Source organism: Pholcus phalangioides, unplaced genomic scaffold (genome assembly GCF_987345545.1).
Source record: "Pholcus phalangioides strain wild (caught in Gottingen) unplaced genomic scaffold, Ppha-v1.0 ptg000010l_1, whole genome shotgun sequence".
NCBI classification, from domain to species: domain Eukaryota; kingdom Metazoa; phylum Arthropoda; class Arachnida; order Araneae; family Pholcidae; genus Pholcus; species Pholcus phalangioides.
In genome coordinates, this window is record NW_028301603.1 from 13,001,747 (window position 1) to 13,023,278 (window position 21,532).

At 40.3% G+C, this 21,532-nt stretch overlaps 1 protein-coding gene across 10 annotated transcripts in view; it reads right to left on the bottom strand.

Moving 5' to 3' along the window:
• LOC149080948 (nuclear factor 1 X-type-like) overlaps positions 1 to 21,532 on the bottom strand; it is an 85,868-nt gene that overhangs the window by 26,363 nt on the left and 37,973 nt on the right. For all 10 annotated transcript variants that reach the window (XM_089237651.1, XM_089237648.1, XM_089237647.1 and 7 more), the window contains exon 3: positions 16,723 to 16,825. In XM_089237651.1, coding sequence (XP_089093777.1) covers positions 16,723 to 16,815 — 93 coding nt within the window. In that variant the 5' untranslated portion in view covers positions 16,816 to 16,825. The remainder of the gene's footprint in view (positions 1 to 16,722; positions 16,826 to 21,532) is intronic.

Genomic DNA, 21,532 nt, shown 5'->3' on the forward strand with positions numbered 1-21,532 from the left:
CGATGATGAGTCTGAAAATTCAAATCCAATGTCAAAGCAACACCATCTATATCTTCACCTATCTAGCTATCAAGGCTGGACAGATCGCAAAAAAAAATATAGACGCCAGAACAATTTTTTTTAGGCACCAAAAAAATCTTTACCTGAAGAAAAAGGTTCAAAATAATGATTCTTTTGACTTTTTTGAGGCCTATGCCTCAAAAATGACCTTCCTTTTATGTCGGCAGATATACTGCTATAAATTCCGAACATTTTGGCATGCGATCAGTTTGCAATTTAGTAACTATGCAAAGAAAATTTTAGGCGCCAATACAAATTTTTTAGTCCCCATGGCGATCTGGAGCCTGGGATTTTTCCAGGCCTTGCTAGCTATAGATGGCATTGGTCAGGGCCGCAATTAGATTCTACTTTGTCAGCCGGGCCATCACGCATTTTGGATGGCACATGCCCCGTGTAATGCAGAAAGAGCAGTAAAGGGTAAATTCGGCGCCCCCTGTTGTTCAGCTCCCGGGCACGAGACCCGCCACTCTCCCCTGCCCGCAGTTGCGGTCCTGTCCAGTGTTTTCCCCAAAAAAAAAAAAAAGTCCCCCCCCCCCCTCGTTTACCGTAGAGGAGAACAGTTTCGAAACCTCACATTACCACATTGCATTTCTGCGACGGATGTCTCTAAAAATTTCGCATTGACGTGTTAAATCGCGCTCATTTATGTGACCGTGTGCAGACGGACGACGAATCGTGAGCAAAGAACAATTCCTCAGAATAATAAACGGCATATTGTATAATCGGGGGGAAGTGTGGAGGGGGAAAAAGAAAAAGAGTTAATGGAAGTAAATAGCAACAACATTCTCTGATAGGAGATTGGGGGGGGGGCGAAATTAGTTGAGAAGAGAAGAAAAAAAAAAGTGTTTTGGATTACAGCAACACCTACCAGGAAGTGAGACAAACACTGACTATGTTCAAGGCTAACTACTGTGCGGAAGCCCTACTATGTTAGGACAAGGTCAACGAGGTGCCGCTACTTTTACTTATTTATTTATTTATTTATTTTTAACGCCATCTTTAATAACGGACTGAAAGAGAATAAGAATATTTAAAAAAAAAAGAAAAAAAAAAGTAGTGTCTTTTCAACTGCTCCCTCCATGGGTGCGGAATTCTGTTTGTATTTCTCCTTGAGTAGGAAAAAAAAGAACGTGTTTTTGGTTTCAATAAACATCCAAGCATAGGGTGTATATTTTGAAAACGTCCTGGGCTATTACGACTCTTCAATGCTGGAAAAATGGGGGACGGGGGAATAGAGATAAGTAACTCCTGGTTATATAAGCATAAGGTAAAGTTCGGTACGGATAATGTAAAGCAGTGGTTCTCAATCAGGAGCCATATGACGCCCCCCTTGTGTTCCTGGGATATATCGGGGGGGGGGGGGCACGGGTGAAAATTCAGTGAAAGAGGAGCCATGAAAGATAGTTTTGGGGGGGGGGGGGAGTGTGACTACTTCTGGAATCCTGCAGACAGTCAAATAGAGTATAACTGCATTCAGTGTAACTGAGAAAATATCAACGTTGACAATAGATCCATACCGAGATTATGTATGCATAATCATGTAAGACTGCATACTGCATCAATGATATAACACGATGTGTGATCAAGATTAATGCTAATGCCAGGGCTGTGACTAAGAGAGAGAAGTCGGTTGCAGTCATTTTTCCCTACGGGGGGTGAGGGGTAATTTTGCCACCCCTCCACGTTCTTTCAAACGGAGCACATCTCCGATCTATCTCCATGAGCAATTCAATACCGAGTGAGCTGTGCTGGCAGTGTGCATATATGCCTAACAGTCTGAGTTGGGATCTAGTGTTCTCCACGAAATTTTTTGTTGTGCCATCTGTATTTGAAATTGAGGGTGAAACGTAATGATTGAATATTTGTACCGTTGTAGAGGTCTGCTGCTCTCGGCGGCGGCTAGACTTTTTAACGGAGAGAGCGGCTCGAATTCGCTTCGAAGTTGGCAACTACAGAAAAAGAACTTGAGCCGATTTTATAATGATTTTTGTTTTTTCCCCCCAAAACATACAAGAATGCTGAATTCGCTTCTCGCAGGCCCAAGGTGGCCCACAGAGCCTACGGGGCCTTGGTTTCCCCATGGTCCAGTGTTCTTCGGAGGGCATCTGGCGATAGCGATAAAGTCCTTTACTGGGTGAAGCCCTAACTGAACTTAACGCCGATTTAGAAAGTGTGCTTTTTGCAGTTTTTCCACAACAGTGTTTCTTAATTTTTTGTGATCAAAGGACCCTTTAGGCCAAGGGTTCTTGAACTTTTTCAGCTGTGTTGTGACCCGCAACACGAAAATTCTTGGCTGTAAGTGGATTTGTAGGACACATCTCAGAAGCTCCTGCGACCCGAGTTTGAGTAGCGACCTAGAGGTTAAGAACACTTGCTTTAAGTTAATAAGGCCAAGGACCCTTTTTACCAATATGACAGTCACGGAAACCCTTACAGAATATTCAGCCAGGGCGGGCAGTCATAAAATCATGCTCTCCCCCCCCCTCCGGGCAAATAATTTTTTTATGAAGCCCCCTACCTGGTTAAAAATATCCACCTGACAATTTACATAGTTACTCTCAAAATGTAAAAATATATCTAGATCTAATGATTATGAGCCCCCTCCCCCTTTCACTTGAGGTGCCCGGGTGGGTCCCATGCGTTGAGACGACACTGTGTGTATTCAACATATAATAATATAAAAACTATACGTAAATTGTTCTCGCATCCCAATCTCATAGACCCCCCCTCCTCCCACGAAACTTCTCCCTGGTTAAGAACTACTGCTCTAAAACCATGCTCTCCCCCCTACAAGGCCAGGGCTGACCGGGTCAGAGACGATTCTTGCAATTTTTGTTTTTTCTTACCATAAATTTACTATAGTGGAGGCATTGGGTGAATACTTGGGAGGGCGAAATGAGCGATCGCCCCCTTTCGTTCAGTTAAAAAAATTGCATTAATTGGCAGTTGGGAAGGCGAAGGACGACATCCCCACACCCCCAGTTCACTATTCAAATCCTCGGCTATTCGCTCCCCCCCCCCCTCCACCGTTCGATTCGCCTGTATGCGTTATATCGAGATTTCAATGCAAATGACATGCTTTTGTCGTTGTGCAAGATCTCAATAGAATTAATCAACTATAGCCAGAATAGGCTACTTCACAGTTTGACATTTAACTCACACTGCTACATATACCCTATAACACTTCACAGAATGACATTTAGACAATGATGGAAATACTGTAATTATAGTTTATTGCAATTTCTAGCTAGAGAGCGAGCGTTACCCAAAACAGGGACAGAATTGCAAGATACTGCCACGTAGAGAAGATTTCGAGAGGGGCTAAAGCATTTGAAACACAGCCTTCGCCCACGAGAGAGCAATGCTTCATAATCAATACGTACTCACTAAATTTAACTGCAATTACAACTGGGAAACACTTTCGGAGAACGCGGGAAAAGGGTGTGTAAGTGAGAGAGCACACGGATCTCTCTCTCTCTAAGGCCAGAGCAATAGACTCGAGGAGCCACAGAAATCGCGAGGAGAATCCGCGGCGTCAAATTGATCAATTTAGCCTTTTCCCGCAACCCCGCCAGGCTCTAACCTGTCAAACGCTGCAATGAACTTCTCCAGTTAAACAAAGAGCTCCAGCGCATGAAGCCGTGGAAATTTTCTCTCCACTGACACTCCTTTGCCTACAACCGATGCAAAATATTTGGACATTTTACACTTCTTAACTTCTTGTGCGACAATTAAGCAGCAGTCCAATTTTCATTTACGATAATTTTCGTAGCTTCGTGAAGCTTCACAAATCATACAGGGCGATTCAGAATTCGTGGAACAAACTTCAAGAGTTGGGGAGGAATATGCCCCGTCCCTTTTCGGCCTTGAGATATAGTAGGGGGTTGCCACGGGTGAAAAAGCAAGTAAAATGAGAGCCATGGCCGGTAATTAAGGAGGGCCGGGCCGTAATTAGGATTTTTGTCGCCCCCCCCCAACTTAAAAATTCGATAATTCTATAACACGGTGTCTTTTGTTTCTACCTAAAACTGCCGCCCCAAAATTTTTCCGCATGGGCAGTTGCCCCCCCCCCCCAGACGCTAATTCCGGCTCTGTAGGGGAGTACAAAGATCTATGAAAAAAAACCCAGGATAAACCGAACACAACTAGGCTCTGTCACCGAAGTGATTTTAGCACAGTGTCCCGAAGGACGTGGTTGTCCAGGGAAAAATTCCAGCCGGTAACTCGGCCGAACAGTCCTTCCTCACTAGTCAAGCACTCCCTCAACATGGTAAAAGACAGAAAATGCAGCTAAATAGTGGGGCACAATGCTTCGGGGCGGGGGGGTCCACGAGAACAGACGTGCAAAACATTGATACAGAGAAAGTTGATGTAGATAATGTGATGCAAAAAACAAAACAAAAGGTGAATTTGGCTAATTCGAATTTTAGTATAATTTCCCTTGAGTTTCCTATTCATTTTAATGTAAATATTAACTGTTTAATTCGATAATTTTTTTTCTCATGTTTTGGATAATTCGGAGTTTGATTCAGTTATTTCAGTTGCAAAATGTCTACTTTCCTCAGAATTTCTTGCTGAATTTTGATCATCCCTTCCTTTATTCCGTGGTTTACTAATCTTTTACAGGATATAGCCAACATTGAAAAATATGTTGGAGATTCATGTTTCTCTAGCATTATTGTTCGCTTATTTTAGAATATCCATGAAGATAAGTAACATTTCCGCCATGTCCAACCAAAGCTCATGTGCTTCAACCCTAGGTGAAAAATCTGATTGCCTTACGGATGCGGATATTGTTGAAGTAGGAAATAAAGTCCCATATATACGTTTATATTGAATTTTCGTGAGAAAAAATAAGAAAGCAACAGAGGTCCTTATTCAAGCACTTGCAGAAGTTTGCAGACATTTTATAAAAAATTACGCTGTTGAAGCTCAGAAATCGCATCTTTTATTCCATAAATCAACTTGAAGATTTTGTGCAATTTCATATAAGAGCATCGAAATTAAAATTTACAAATGAAATAGTTTTCGTGATCGTTTACGTTTAATGATAGCATTCAATATATTTTTATAACTATTGATAGTTTTTTGATCTTTTGTGAAAATATAGTTATCCTGTATTAATGAATTGGATAATTCGAATCTTTTGCGATCCCCTTGAGCTTAGAATTAACCAAATTTGACTGTATATGTATATACAACCTGTGACAATAAAGTTCCGTAAATAAAGTCGGAACGGCCGATCTGGCAACACTGGCGAAGCAAAACGCTGCACATGCGTAGTGGCAGGTGTTGACCATCTGCCGCCACCGTTGTTCAGTTGAGCGTCGTTTGTGTTCCGTAAAAGACTTGTTTTACAAAGTGCTTGTTTAGTGCGTTGGTTCTTAACTGAGAACAGGAAAATGAACGAACAAAAGATCACTGAGGATGAGTCCTGGTGTCTCAGGTACGACCCTGAAACGAAACGGCAAAGCATGGAATGGCGTTCTCCTGCATCACCTCGTCGGAAAAAGGTCAGAGCAGAAAAATCACGCATCAAAACGATGCTAACCACCTTTTTTGATAGTCAAAGCATTATCCACAAGGAATTTCTACCTGAGGGAACGACGATGAATGCTGCAAGGTACATTGAAATTTTGACCCGTTTCATGAAACGTCTACGCAGGGTACGACCTCAGTACGCACAACAAGGTTCATGGTTTCTTGTTCACGACAATGCTCGCCCTCACACAGCCAATATCGTCAAACAGTTACTGGCAAAAAAGGGGGGTGGTGCAAATTGAACATCCACCATACTCGCCAGATCTCAATCCTCCAGACTTCTTCCTATTCCCACGACTCAAACTCGCTTTGAAAGGAAAGAGATTTGACGATATTCCTGACATCAAACGAAACGTGACGAGGCTTTTGAATTCAATCCCAAAAGAAGACTTCTTGCAAAGTTTCCAGGACATGTATAGGAGATCTCGGCGGTGCATAGTAATGGGAGGTGACTATTTTGAAGGACAGTAAGGTAACTTTCGTTAACATTTCATCTACGTTAATGTTACAGGACTATTCACCGAACTTTATTGTCAGAGGTTGTATGTGCGGTATTAAAAAAAAAGGGAATATAGCTAGACTGAGAAAGAAAAAACAGGTGAAGCATTCAATTGAAATATGGCAGGAAAAGGGCGACTTCTTTCAGAACCCCGTAAAACCCCCATAATAAGTGTGCTGACGGGTATCTAGCCCGTGCGTGAAGAGCAGGACAGTCTTAATGGGTCCATGGGCTTCCATAAAAAAGTAATGTTATGGGATTTCTACCTAGTTTGATTTAAAAGAGCGTCAGAAAAAATATTTGGATCCCGGGCATCCGAACTCGTTGTGTGCGGTTCCAGGCAAGTGGCGTAAATTGAGTTTGCAAAACGACCACGCAATTATAACAATGCTAAGACAGCTAGGGCAGTCTTTACAGCACCATATGCCCCCGGGGAAAAGTGATATTTTGAGACTCCTCCCCCCCCCCTTTCTTATAAAAATCAATTTACATATTTATTGCAGAAAATCAGTGCCAGATCTCATTATCACGGAAGCCCCTCGAGCCACGTCCGGGTGGTGGGGGCCCCCACGCGTTACGACGGGCCCCGAAGACAGCTTCCGTTTTAACGATGGGGGGAGTAAGACATCCAATATCATCGCCACGGGTGGGGAAAAAATCCCAAGATCCCAACGCTCGTGTAACTCAAATGGCTACTCAGAGCACACATACATTATTAATGGATTCCAACACAGTCAACTTCACAAACAACACCAAAAAAAAAAATAAAATCTCATGCATACAAGGAGCCAAACAAACACCACACGGGGAAAACAAAAAACTCCAACAAAGTCGAACCAAACAAAAAAAAAACGGACAAGAACACGCAGCTGCTGTTAGAATAAGTCCCAACATTCTACATTCCTCTCTTTTTATGACACAGTTTAAAAAGAAAATTCCTAAAAAAAAACAATACTTAAAAAAAAAAAGGCTAAAAACTCATTTCACATGAAAACAGTGTTCACAATACCTCCCCGAAACCCCCTTCCCTGCGTAACAACAGCAGCAGAAGCGGCCCAAAGGATAGCAAGCACAGTTATAATAAAAATCTCCCGGAGTCACGTTAATAAATATATACGTATGGGGGGAAGAAAAACTAAATAAAACAAAATACATTTTCTCTTATTTCTCACACACACACACACACTACAAAAAAAACTTCTCTTCCGAAAAAAAAAAAATATCCAGAGAGAGAGAGAGAAATGCCTCCACGGCGACACAATCCTTAATTTCGCTCCGTTATTTTCAATGATCGCTCCTACGGGGTGGTGTGTATATATAGACTTCCTTCTTGGTCACGGTTAACATTTCTCAACTACATGGCAGGATCCGATGCACGGGAGAGGAAAAATATATAAGAAAAAAAAAAAACCCATGGTTCGAGGCTAAGTTAGACTATAAAGGTGGAAGAGAGAGAGAAATACACACGCACATACAAGTACAAGCCCCAAAGTAGAAAATTTGCACTTGGGGAAAAGTATTCATCATCCCGCTTGAAGTTTTTAATTTTTTTTTTTTTTTTTTTTTTCTATTTGCCTCCACCCATGTCATAAGCATAAAAATAGATACCCCCTTATTATATACGATTTTTTTTTTTCTTTACCTGCAGCCCTTTTAAACTTTTTTTTTTGAACACAGAATTGTATAATCACTTTATCGCACAATCATCTCTTCTCTTTTTTTCTTTTTTTTTAATGCTGTTAAAATTCCCTCTTCTTATTTTAGCTCTCCATTTTTAAAAAAAACAGGAGAGATGCTCCGTTTATTGCGACAACTTCATTAACGGCGAGTCTAGGCTACATTTCACGAATTCGCACATTCGGACATTTTCTTTTCCGTAATACGCAGATATAACAAGAAGAAAATTCAATAAAAATGAGGGTTTTTTTTTTTTTTTTTTAAATAAAAGGATGCTAAAAACTATTGACTACGGTTATTTAGGTACAACTGAAATATATCACAAGGAGAGTGGGTACTCAGAGGCCCTTGTAATCGCTGTATAAATGGGCGATTCTCTCCCCTCCTCCCCCCCCCCCCATCTCCGTAGGAGTTTTCATTTTCACACTGAAATGTTTGACTAATAATATCATATAGGCTTTTGTTTTCAATTTCCTGTGAAGGGAAATTAATGGAAGAATTTTAGTATGTTTGCCTAGTCCTTTTAAAGTTTTTTTTTAATGTCTGAAAAACTTTAAATTGTATGTGAAGATGGAATTAAAATGTGTGTATTGCTGTATGTGGTTTCTATATTTATTATATGTAAAGTTTTGTTGGGAGGTAGTGATTTTAATAATCTTATAATAGCTCACGTTATGTTGAATAATATGTTGAGCTCACGTGAAGTGATTGCAGGATTATTTCGGTGTCGAAGCTTCCAGTCGGGTTTCAAGACATTCAGTTTCTAGAAACCGAAAATGCTTATGGGTTTTACGACTTGGGTTTCTGTAAACCCAAGATATTGAGTGATTTCAAGACCTACAGTTTCTGTAAACCCAAGATATTGAGTGATTTCAAGACCTACAGTTTCTGTAAACCCAAGATATTGAGTGATTTCAAGACCTACAGTTTCTGTAAACCCAAGATATTGAGTGATTTCAAGACCTACAGTTTCTGTAAACCCAAGACATATATATATATATTGAGTGGTTTCAAGACCTACAGTTTCTGTAAACCCAAGACATATATATATATATATATATATATTGAGTGGTTTCAAGACCTACAGTTTCTTCAAATTGGAGATACCGATTGATTTCAATTACCTACAGTTTCTTCAAATTGGAGATACCGATTGATTTCAATTACCTACAGTTTCTTGAAATTGGAGATACCGATTGATTTCAATTACCTACAGTTTCTTCAAATTGGAGATACCGATTGATTTCAATTACCTACAGTTTCTTGAAATTGGAGATACCGATTGATTTCAATTACCTACAGTTTCTTCAAATTGGAGATACCGATTGATTTCAATTACCTACAGTTTCTTCAAATTGGAGATACCGATTGATTTCAATTACCTACATTATCTTCAAAATCAAGACCAATACTACCGAGCGGTTCCAAGAGCCAAAGTTTCTTCAAATCCGATATATCGAGTGGTTTTAAGATCATGCCTGACCAATTAATAAAATTCAATTGGCTAATTTAAGCATGGCCCCCACATCCTGCAACAGAGCCTCCAGGCTGGGTTGTTTGGTGGGGGCCCCAGGCCAGATAGTTGACAGTCCACCCCTATAGTCAACTTATGAGAAAAAACAAAAATTTTAATTGTCCCGAGCCCTGCAAACCACACCCTTGTGCGGGAGCCATGCTTACAGGTTCTTCATATCGAAGATACCGAGTGCTTCCAAGACCCACAGTTTCTTCAAACCAAAGATACCGAGTGATTTCAAGACTAACAGTTTTCAAGAATCAAAAAATTTTGAATAGTTTGCTTTTAAAAGCTATGGTTTTCACTAATCGAAGATAATAACTACTGCAGTTTCAAAATCTTACAGTTCATGAAGAATAGAACTGTAAGAGGCCAAGGCTCCTATCGCTACAGAACAATTTTAGCTATAGCTCTTCAGGATACAGATATATTTTTTTTTGGATAGCGTTTCTCGAAGTAAGCGTCGCGGCAATCAAGCGACATTGCACCTGTTCAGCGATAAGCACCAGTGCTTTAAAGTGGTACTTCTCTAGACCGGAGTTTCTCGGCCACGTACCGCCACTGGGCCTTGACATTGACCTCTTAAGAAGGTTTAAGAACATTATTCTAGACCTGTGGTTCTCAACCTTTTTTGACTCGCGGAGCCCTTTCTGGTCTATAATTTCTATGGTGGAGCCCCCACATAGGTCTATTTTTTATTTATACATCAAAGTTACTGATTTATTTTTATTATTTAAAAATATTTATAATTTTTATTCCAATTCCCTATTTTTTTTATTTTAATTTTCCTCGAGCGGCCGCGGAGCCCCTGGGGAGTGCACACGGAGCCCCAGTTGAGAACAACTGTTCTAGACTGTTCTGGGAAGTCGTTGAAAAAGCGATAACAATGATTTTTACTTCGAAACGATGCTCTCTACCTCATTATCTCAATAATGTGTTGGGTTTTTTTTCTACAATAGCTCTCAAAAATTTGTAACACCATCACTACTCATTTCTGATACCGAACCAAATTCACCAAATTGCATTAACACCTTCGTAACATAAAAGTCTATCGAGAACTCACGTAAAAGAATCGGAAATTTTTGACCAATTTCAAGCGGAAGTGTTTTCTCGGAAGAAATAGAAGGTTAGCATGTGATGGGGTAAGGAATGGACCATCATCGCCTTCTCGGTATACTCGGAACAAATTTATTGGATAAACAGGGGTAAGAATAAAAAAAAAAACTGGAATTTATGAGCGGAGTGAGGAGAGGAAAAACTGCGTTCAAATATCAATATATTCGCACTTTGTCACGCAATATTGAAGAAATACAATACCAGGCGACACACGTTATTGGCTCTTCTCGCAGGACTCTCCTACCCCGATATTGAAAGCAAATATTTAATAAACAGTGAGCAATGCATCACGGTGGAGAATAAGACTGATGAACAAAAAATATATTTTTCTTCAAGGAACTATAACCCAACTGATCATTAAGGAAGCGCAAATATAAATTTTCATTGACTCGAACACACTGAAGGAGGATATAATTCTTTTTTTTTTCCTTGGTTACACGTGTAGAGAGAAAAAAAAATATTGAATATTTTCTTTTCAAAATTTTGAATCAATTTTCTTTATACATATATAAATTATATCAGTATAAAAGAAAATCTGATAAAAAAAAATGTATTGGGGCGTCTCAAAAGCATTTTTTTTTAAAGAAATTTTCAAATTCATTTTTCATTCTATTTTTTTTTTTTTTTTTTTGCTTAAAGACATTCAAAAATGAATTTTCGAAAATCATGCATGTAGATTCGGATGAACTCATTGGTCTAACCCGAAGGTTTCCATGGTTGATTTGATATCAAGGAATTTATTATAAAACCCAACAGCTTCTAGGTATAATTTCGCATTGACGAGCTTCGGTAGTTCTCGCATTCTGCTCGTTCTGCATAGCAGAAATGGTGAACAATGAAAAAAACATTGTTGAAAAAAAGAACGGAATTCTGATCCCAACAATACTCTCATTTCAATGATGCTTTTCTCATCACAACAATGGTTAGATTTCGATATGACATTGATTGCGATCAGAAAGTAATCATTGAAATGGGACCATTGTAATAAGGAAGCATTATCGATATGGAACCATTTTGATTTTAACAATGGTCCCATTTAAATGATGCTTTTTCTTATGGCAAAAATGGTTCTATAATAAGTCTCTAGCGTGACACGAATTGACGAGGCATCATCTTTTTTAATGGACAAACACATTTAATACACATTTAACAACGAAAAAAAACGACAAAATTTACACAAACATACGAAAGCACCAACCGTCATCATGACACACAGCCGTCCAATTTTAACAACTGACCCTCCTCTCTAAGAAAGTTCACGCTCGAAGCACCATCTGATCATTACACCATTTCACGATGTTTTTCTGATGAAAAACATGGTTCCAGTTCACGATGCTTTTCTGATGGAAAAAATGGTTCCAGTTCACGATGCTTTTCTGATGGAAAAAATGGTTCCAGTTCGCGATGCTTTTCTGATGGAAAAAAATGGTTTCAGTTCACGATGCTTTTCTGATGGAAAAAATGGTTCCTTTTTTAATGATACTTCTATCACAACAATGGCCTCATTTTTAACAATGTTTCTCCGATCACATTAATGGTTCCATTTCAGTTGTTCAATCTGCCTAACCTCAGCAGAAGCTGTTCTGATATCATCAATAATTAAAACTGAATCAAGGCTATTCCAGCATTCTTGTTTCCATTCTCAGCATTTCTGTATTATGCTGAAATAATAGATGCCGATTTTCCTGCCTCATAAAATCGGAAAAAAGGGGGTCATTAACATTTTTTTCTGTGCCCTGAAATTGCTGCGACGCACCTGGCTCTGCGTTTGGTAAGGGCGGTCCTGATACCACTTATAGCTGGTTTTCACTAAATCCTTAAAAAGAGCTATTTGGAAAAAATGATATTTTTTTCATCTCCTGGTTTAATTTCACCAACGCTGTTCTAACCATGCTTCACAAAAATTTGTATAAATCATCATATCTTTGAAAACGATTCCCGTCCTCAAGAAAGACGTTCAGTTTCGGTCAAAAGCCGATAAACAATGCATTGTAATAATTTTTAATGTCAAATTTATGCCTTAAGTTGATTTGAAAAACTCAAAATAATTGTTTTTTGAGTTTATTTAACAAGGGAATTCTGTAAAATGTATTCTTCCAACATTTGATCAGAAAACCCGATGGCATTTATTCTGCGCTTAATATCTCTGCATTACAAAGAAAAGCGATGCACGTTCCCTTTGTCAACTCATTCTACACAACAAATTTCATCTCATTGATATGGGTTCCAACTCGGCGATTCAATTGATACCATATCTATTAATCTGAACGAAACAATTGCGTATAACGTTCGTCTTAATTCTTACTGGCCAACGCTAGCCAAAAAGCAAAAAAAAGGGCATTAATCCACGGCAGGAACAAAAAGCGAATTTCCTGAATGTGGGGCTAGATTTCAAACACTCGGTAACAAATAATTAACACCCAATGGACATTTCAAAGCCAAGTTGGAAAAAAAAAAATTAGTTTGAGACGCGATTTTGACACCAGCCGCGCAATAAACGATCCATGTATGTTGTCACAACAATATTTCAATGCACTCACACCATGTGTCACGCACACACATTCACTATATTATTATTATTCATTTATATGAATTTTCAGATACGAGTTAAGAGTGGGGGGTGGGGGGGTGGACATAGTAATTCCAGTGAAAAAATTAAATATTCCTTCTTTAATGGAAGAGGGAGCTACGAGAGGAAAGCGAAAAACTGGGGGGGGGGGGAAAGTTCCTGCGACCCATATTTTGTCAGAGACAAATATCCAGAGACTTTCTCTCTCTCTCTGTGTAATCTACTGTTTCGCGAAAAATAGGGAGGAAACTTTTTTTTTTTTAAAAATGTTTCTACACTTTTCACCCCATATTTTCCCATTCTTGTGAAATACGCATAGAGAAGAGGAGGGGAAACTAGTATTAGCAGTAGTAGTATATCATTTTTCTTGATTACGTCTCGCATTCATGGCGAATTAATTAGAAGCTCTTTGCTTATTGCTTCTCTTTTCGAATTGAAATGGAAATAAAGATGTTCACGGCTACTCCACATCCTTCCCCAACCCCGTCCCACCCCCTTATTTTCATCACATAAAGAATAGAGAACGAGGGGCGTAGGGGGTGAGAGTAAGAGGGGGAAAAACTCAATTCATTAGGGAAATAACATATGTACGTATGCCTCGATAAACCATTTTTCACTGAGAACAATATGTATGAGTTTTAAAAGGGAGGAAAGAGAAGGACGTGTGACTTTTACTATTTTGCCGTTGTTGTTGGAAAAGGCGAGAGAGAGAGTAGGAGAGAATAAAAGGAAAACAGAACTACATTTCTAGTATTTAATTTCGTCTTTCCTTTTGTATTTTCAAAACAGAAGCTGATGAGTTCCCTTGTTTTTGGAGTGCGGGGAGGGGTGGATTGTTTGGGGAATGATTTGCGAAATTTTTAATAGGTTCCTTACACCTAGACAAAATTATCATTTTTTGTCGAACTACGGACATATTTTATGCATATGAAGACGAACAAGACTTCATTTTGACCACGACGTTTGACGTGAAAAGAGGTGTTTTTCCGTTGAGCAACCGAGAAGAGATTTTGGTAACCAACGCAAGTGGGATCCCCCGGTCAGCGTGACAGCGGTTATATTTTTCTGATCGTATTCACAGGAGTTTAGTGGGCCATAGCCCGGGGGCGGCAAGTTCAGAGGAGCGGTTTATTGGAGGAATTAGTGGTCAAGAAAATTAGTAGAATGGGAGAAGGGCAGCAAAGTTTTAATAAGTCACAGACGATAAACAAAAAATCCTCCTCTGCCTCGAGAGCGAGGGATTAGATCAGTGAGAGATCGACAGAATGACCAAGAAAGTTTGCACGCACGTAAAAGCGACCAGAGAGTGACAGACCTGGAGAGTGAGAGACCAGATCAAGGAGCGATCAAAAGTGTGGCTTGAAGATTGTGTGAGCATAGGAATGACCAAATCAGTGAACAACCAAAAATGTGACCAAGAAAGTGTGCAACCATGTGAGTGATGAAAAGAGCGACTTAGCGTAGGATAAGGGTGATTGCAGGGGAGTACTTGATCGTACATACACCTTGTACACATTCCTCTGAGGAATGTCTAACGAATCGTAACATTGCTGGTACGTGTTTTTTGTGCGTGTATGCGTGACCCTAACATATTTATGTTTCAAAGTTAAGCTTGCTTCGTGTGCTACTGGGGCTGCCATCTTTCTTGCATGTTTAGAAGTAAAAACGATAAATGCTTGAATTTTCGTGTTTTGTAAGCATCGTGTTGAAGGTCTGCCCGCTCTCTACGGACAGACTTTTTCAAATGGGGGACTGACTCGCATTTGCACCTCGAAGCTGGAAAATTTCAGCCGCCAACGGAGCTCGAACCTGAATCCTCACGATGAGTCTCAGAAGAGTGGGACTGACAGCCGATATGGCTTTCATCATTTTTTTGTTTTTCACACTATAAATTTAATATAGAGAAGTGTTCTGTGAAAAATCTAGCCGTGGACCTGCGAAAAACCCCATCTTAAGGAACTTGTTGCAAAATGTAGGCGGTGAGACCTGGGTGCGTCCATGCCCTAAGACGGCCCTAGTTTTATGGGTGGTTTTGTTGGATTCTGTAAGTGTATAGTTACTAATATAAACGCTTTATTTCTTCACACCTCAATTTTTCTTCTCAGCTCTCTACAGCCCTCCAAACCACCTGTCATGGCCCCTTTCTCCATTTTCTTCCGTGGTCCTCTTGAAGTATCCCAGTACCACTAGAGGGCCATATGGCCCCCGGTTGAGAACCACTGGTCTAGAATTAGCGTTTTCCAAAGGGGACAATACATCACCTCCTAGAGATAGGAGGTCTATCTCTGGGTGGTGATGGACAATATCGTCTCCTAGGGTGGGGGAAGCGGTCGAAGCTACGGCATAGGATCCTATAAGTTCGTTTGAATTCGAGGGGGGGGGGCGATGAGGAAAAAGAAATTACTGAAGAAAGGGGGAGGGGGAATGGAACAAAGTGCGAAACAAAAGTCTAAAAGACGTGGCACATTCGTGTCATGTCTGTGTTTTCGGGACTTTAATTATAATCACCCTGTATACGTCGCCGTTAAAGTGACCATATGTACTCCGAGTAGTTTTTCCTCAAAAACTACCAGTACGTATACAGCCAATTTTTTTAGGCTATCTTATTTGAGATTTATCGAATAAAAAAAATAGTTCAATTTTAGACCACCAGGTGAAAAAGTTGCGTTTTTTTTTTATTGGCATCAACTGCCAATTTTTCTTTCTTTTTTTTGAAATTTTTGGCCAGGTAAAGTTACATATATATATGCACAAAAAGTTGTAAACGTGAAGCACGTCAAATTCCAAAATCACCAAATGGGGATCGTGGCAGCGCTAAATGGGTAAAATACCCATATAGCGTATACATCAATTTTCAATGAAATACGTCCTCCACAACGGGCGCTACGTAGGACGAGTTGCACCGGAAGTGAGAGTACCTAACACTCTGAGTGCATTTATAGTGTTGTGACTGATTTTTCAGTACTGACATCTATATTTCGGAGAAGTGTCAGTGTACTGACGGGTGCTACATTGGTCTGAGTAGTGTCAGTATACTGAAATTACTCAGGCCTCTGTTGCGTCCGTTCTGGAGAACGCATTCCATTGAAACTGTGTATATACGCTATACGGACTACGGAAAATAAGGAAAATTGAATAAAAAAAGCGCCATTTATTCACCTGGTGGTCAAAAATTGAACTTTTTTTTTTTTTAAACTGCATAAATCGCTCTCCCAATCTCTCGCCATTAAGATTTTATCCTGAAAAACTAACTGTACTCAGATCAGGGGCCCGTAACTAGGATTTTTGCCACCCTCACAACTTGACCTCAATTTATTCCATAATGTTATAATGACGTTCTTTGTTCCCGCCTAAAAATGCTGCCTCCTAAATTTTGCCGCCCAAGGGTAGTTGCCCACCTCTAATTACGGTCCTGATTCGGATAAGCAGTTTTTTTTTTTTTTTGAGAAAACTACTCGGAGTATACGGGAGCTTCAAGAACAATCACCCTGTATATCTAGTATTCAATTATTTTGAATAGAAAATCTACTGGTGTATATTTTAGAGTTCATAAGTTAATGGACATACCGATCCAAATAGATTATCACATGAAATATGTATATTAGTGTTCATTTTACGCTGACTGCAATGCATCAAACGCACACAATTCGATGCATATTTCTACCCGAAAGAGAATGTATAAGTATAGATAGAATTTTATTTAAAACGCATAGAATGCGGAGGAGGGTAGCTTATTGTACTCACCAGAGGCATGCAGTCCGGGCTAGAGAAAGTGGAGTTACAATTTAGTAGCGACCCGCAGGCTACCATCAGAGAAGGTACTTGTGAAATGGGCATTAAAAGATTCCTGGAAGAAAAAAATATAACAATTATAATGTTATATCGATCGATTAAATCATAGTTTCCCAACCTTTTTTTGTCCCATCGCCCCCTTGTTCAGAATCTTCCCCCCCCCCATCGTCCCCCAACGCAATCTAACCCATAGAATCCTATGTTATACCCGTTGCTTCTACCGCCAATCCTGGATCATTCCATCGCCCCCCCCCCCACGGGGGCGTTAACGTCCACATTGGGAATCACTAAATTAATATTTTCCACGTAATATAATTACTTAAAGTTTGCTCCACCTCATACGTTGATATTTGGTATGTCTTTCTTTTCTTTCTTTCGAACCGAGCACAACTCCGGTGTATCGCTACGGGAAATTTATTACTGAGTGAGTTGTGTCTGAAGTGTGAGTGAGTACCTAACAGTACCCGCAGTAAATTGAAATATAGCCAGAGTTGGGGTTTGATGTAGTGGTACCTAACAGTCTGAGTGCGTTTATAGTGTAGTGTGATTTTTCAGTACTGCCACCTATATTTCAGAAATGGAGTGAGTGAAGTGCGATGATAAAATATTTGTACCATTGTAAGCCTATGGCAAGACTTTTTAACGGGGCAAATCGGCTCGCATTCGCGCCTCGAAGTTTGGAACCACGGGAAGCCAACTTCGGCCGATCACCACTGTGGGGTTTGAACCCGGGTACTCGCGATGCGAATCTGTCACTATGACCACTCGACCACCACCAAGCGCGGATCTATGGAGGGAGGGGGTAGAGATCGAGGTGATCACCCCCCCCCCCCTCTCCCAAAGCGAAATACGAATGCGATAATAAGGGTATTGCATTCAATAAATCCGTTGGAAATTAAATAACCAAATTCGAGAGAATTTCCGACTTAAAAAACAGAAAAAACCGGGAATTTTTTTTTAAAAAAGTCAGGACGGAGAAAAAATAGAATTGGGACTGCCACGGGGAATGCGGCACGTAAGGAATTGGTCATGCTTTTTTTTTTTTCCTTTAAAAAAATCACACGCCATCTATAAAAAATTATTTTTGTTGGATATTTCTTCGGGAACGTTCATTTTTATTTCATCCTCTCCGAGAAAAAAAAACCACGGTGGTTAAAAGTTCCACTGAAAAAATTAATGTTTTTTTTGTAACGTATAATCCTCGGATTGTACGCACGAAATCATGAAACTGAAAGTTTCGAACATTCTTGTGAAACATGCATATATGTCACTGCCAAATCCCGAAGTTGGCCACTTCGCCCCTATACGTCGATCCCTGTATATGAATCACTAACATATAGATATTCAGATTCCTTTGATCCTTAGGGTTGCCACAGCCAACTGTAATTATGGTTAGCTGTGGCTAATTATAAATGACCATAATTATCAGGAAAAAATACGCCAACACGGCGATGAGATGACCCCCCGAATCATAGGGGTCGGGCAAAGACCGGCGAAAGCCCGAATTTTGGACTTGGTCGTACGTGTCAGCTAGACTGGCCAATTCGCGAAGTGGAAAACTTCGAAGTTTGGCAGTAACGCATACATTTACAGAAGTAACCGTGGAATTCTCGCTGTCTCTTCATTGCACGTGCACATTGCGAGAACTCTTACTGCACTTCGTTATATTTCCCTCTCGTGTGAAATGTGTTTTCATGACAGTGTGGATGCCAATCACAGCAACATAGCCCCTTCACACATGCGAGTAAAAATAATATTAATCCCTAAAAGAAAAGTGATTATGACCCCCCCCCCTCTCCCCCGTGCTCCGATAAAATCTTACGTACGCCACTGGCACTATACAGGGTGTCCATGAAATAATTACAGTAAGTGCTCAAATGTACCACGATGAAAGCCTGGCAGCGTCTAGCAAGTGATTGGCGTACCTTCTCGAAGACGCCCGGTGTTTCACGAACAGTTGCAGCAGCGACTAAAAGTTTTGCAATGAGGGTTTTGCATCAGAGTTTTCCCGTCAACACTTTCCATTTCTGATTTCTGACTCCACATTGCTATACAAAAAAAAAATGCTACGTGTGTTCTACCTTCCCTTAAAGTTTGGCCCATTAGTTCAGGGAACACCCTGTATAAGGTCGTTTTAAGCCTTCAAACTGCGACCTACATTCATTACGCGTTACGGTCAACTTTCCAAAAGTACTTATGAAAAACAAAAAAAAAACACTGCAGAATTATACGTCGGCGATGAGAGTGCTTGATCGATAGCGTAAAGTGCATCTAAACACGACGCCGGCGAATACGGTAATTTCGTTTGAATACAAGAAAAATCGTATCCCAATGCGAAAATTTCAGTCCAGTAGTAGCCAGAGAAAAAGAACACCCCCCCCCCATCCCGACCACGTCGCCATTTAAGAAAGATGATAAAAGAGGAAACCCGGTCTCTTTTCTCCGTCCCAGACTCCGGCTGCATCCGTCCTCGTACCAGGAAATGGGAATCGGAATAAAGCATTTACCATATATGCATGCTTATAGTTTCATGTCATCATAAATCAGACGTTTAAATGTGTAGAGAAGCGCTTTTTCCTCATTTTTGAAGGCCGCTCTCCTCCTCTTTCTACATCAACTACACAGCAAGGGTGATCAACTTTTAAGAGACGGGGGGGGGGGAAGAGTTTGCTCTTCCTTGGTTTTTAACCGTGTCACGGGCCACCTTAAGTGATCTGTAAATGTGCCGTGGGCCACTTGAATGATGTGGAACTGCACCAGGGACCACTTAAGTGCTCTGGAAATTAATTGTATCGCGGGTGACTTTATTGGGGCTGCAAATGTGCCACGAGTCACTTGTTTGATCTGCAAATGTACCATCGCGGATCCCTTAAGTTATCTGGAAATTTTGATGCGGGCCACTTGAGTGATGTGGAGCTGTACCACCGGCTGCTTAAATGCTCTGGAACTGTGTCGTGGGTTATTCAATGATCTGTTAATATGCCGCGGGTCACTTAATTGTGTGTGTAATGTGTAAATGCGCCACTTCATTTCCACAAAATTAGGTTTGAGGTCGCGGGCCACACAAAATGACTCCGAGGGTCATGGATTGAGCATGCGGGGTTATATATGCTGTATACGGTATACAGAGTCCACATAGGACCGTCTTAAGAGCATCATGGGCCCGGGCCAAGTGATTTTTCTGAGGCCCTACCAAGCAAATTCTTGAAAATTTCAACCAGATCTCATTTTTGTGAGGCCCCTTTTCTCTTGAGGCCCCCGGGCCGTGTCCGGGTAGGCCCATGCCTTAAGACGGCACTGGGTCCACAACTAAGTTCGGCCGAATATCTGCTAGGTATCAGGGGCCCCGATATCAGTAGTTTGATACATGAACTTATGGGTGCCAGTCTCCATGCCGACTACAAAATTTTTATTGACACCTATTTTCCTGCGTAGTACGATTTCAAAATTGGAACCTGAAAGGGAGCACAAAATTTTCTGAATTTATGCCATCGTACCAAAGGTGATAAAACCCGCAAAGAGGTGTGTGTAATCTATATATATATGTAATAATATGCCCTGACTGATTCATTGCGACTCACTGACTGATTCATTATAGCCGAGCCAAAACGGCTGGAGCTATATTTATGAAATTCGGTCAGTAGTTTTATTTCATGACATAAAGACTCACTAAGAAGGGGGTTTTCAAAATTCGGCCCCTAAAATGGTCATGAGAGGGGGCTCAAAAGTTATATGGAGCAATCATCGCTGAGCCGAAATCGCTGAAGCTATAACTATGAAATTTGGTCGGTACCTTAATTTTGTAAAAACTCACTGAGGGATTTTTTTTCAAAATTCATACTGTAAGAGGGGTCATAAGAAGGGGGGGGGGGGTCAAGAGTTATAAGGAGCAATCATGGCTGAGCCCAAGGCGCTGAAGCTATAAATATGAAATTCGTTCGGTATTATATTTTTTAATATACTCTCCAAGACGGAATTTCTGGAAATGCAACCCCCGGGGGGGGGGGGTCATGAGGGATCAAAATTTCATTGGAGGGAATCATTGTCGAACAATGTTCAGATTACCAAATCCACGCGAGCGAAGCCGCGGGTAACAGCTAGTTCTGGTATAAAAGCGTCAATACACACATAGCATGATATACACTACGGCTGACCCCATTTCCTCGATAAAAATACGGCAAACCCCTACGAGAAAATAAGGGGCAGTTATCGCCAGAAAGTTTTTAAACAGGTACAGTAAAGTTTCCATTTATCACTGAAAAATCGCCAATGGCGAGAGAAATGAAGTACTACCGCAAATCGCAGTGGATTGAAATGTAATTCATGAAGATAAAACCGTTTATTTTCACAAATATATCAGATGAATATCTACGTATCGATATGGTTATAACTGATTATGATAATAATGACTTTATTGATTATATTGGTCTTAAGTTCCGAATATATTAATCATTGATATCAGTAAAGCATAGAAATTTCAAGTACTAAGCTTCGTTTGAAATACAGGAAAAACGGAACATTAAAATAAGTTGGGACGCCGAAATTACGACAATGAAATTGCAAAATAACATGGGTCATACGGCCACCCGTATATAGCAGCGTTTTTCAACCTATGGTCCACGGACCAGAGGCAGTCGTCGACAACAAGAAAGGTGGTCTCGAAGAGACAATTTAATTCCAAATATCAATTGTAAAACTGTTCAATAATTGGTGTCAACTGATACTCGTAACATCCTTACGGGTTCAAAAATCGGGAAATTGT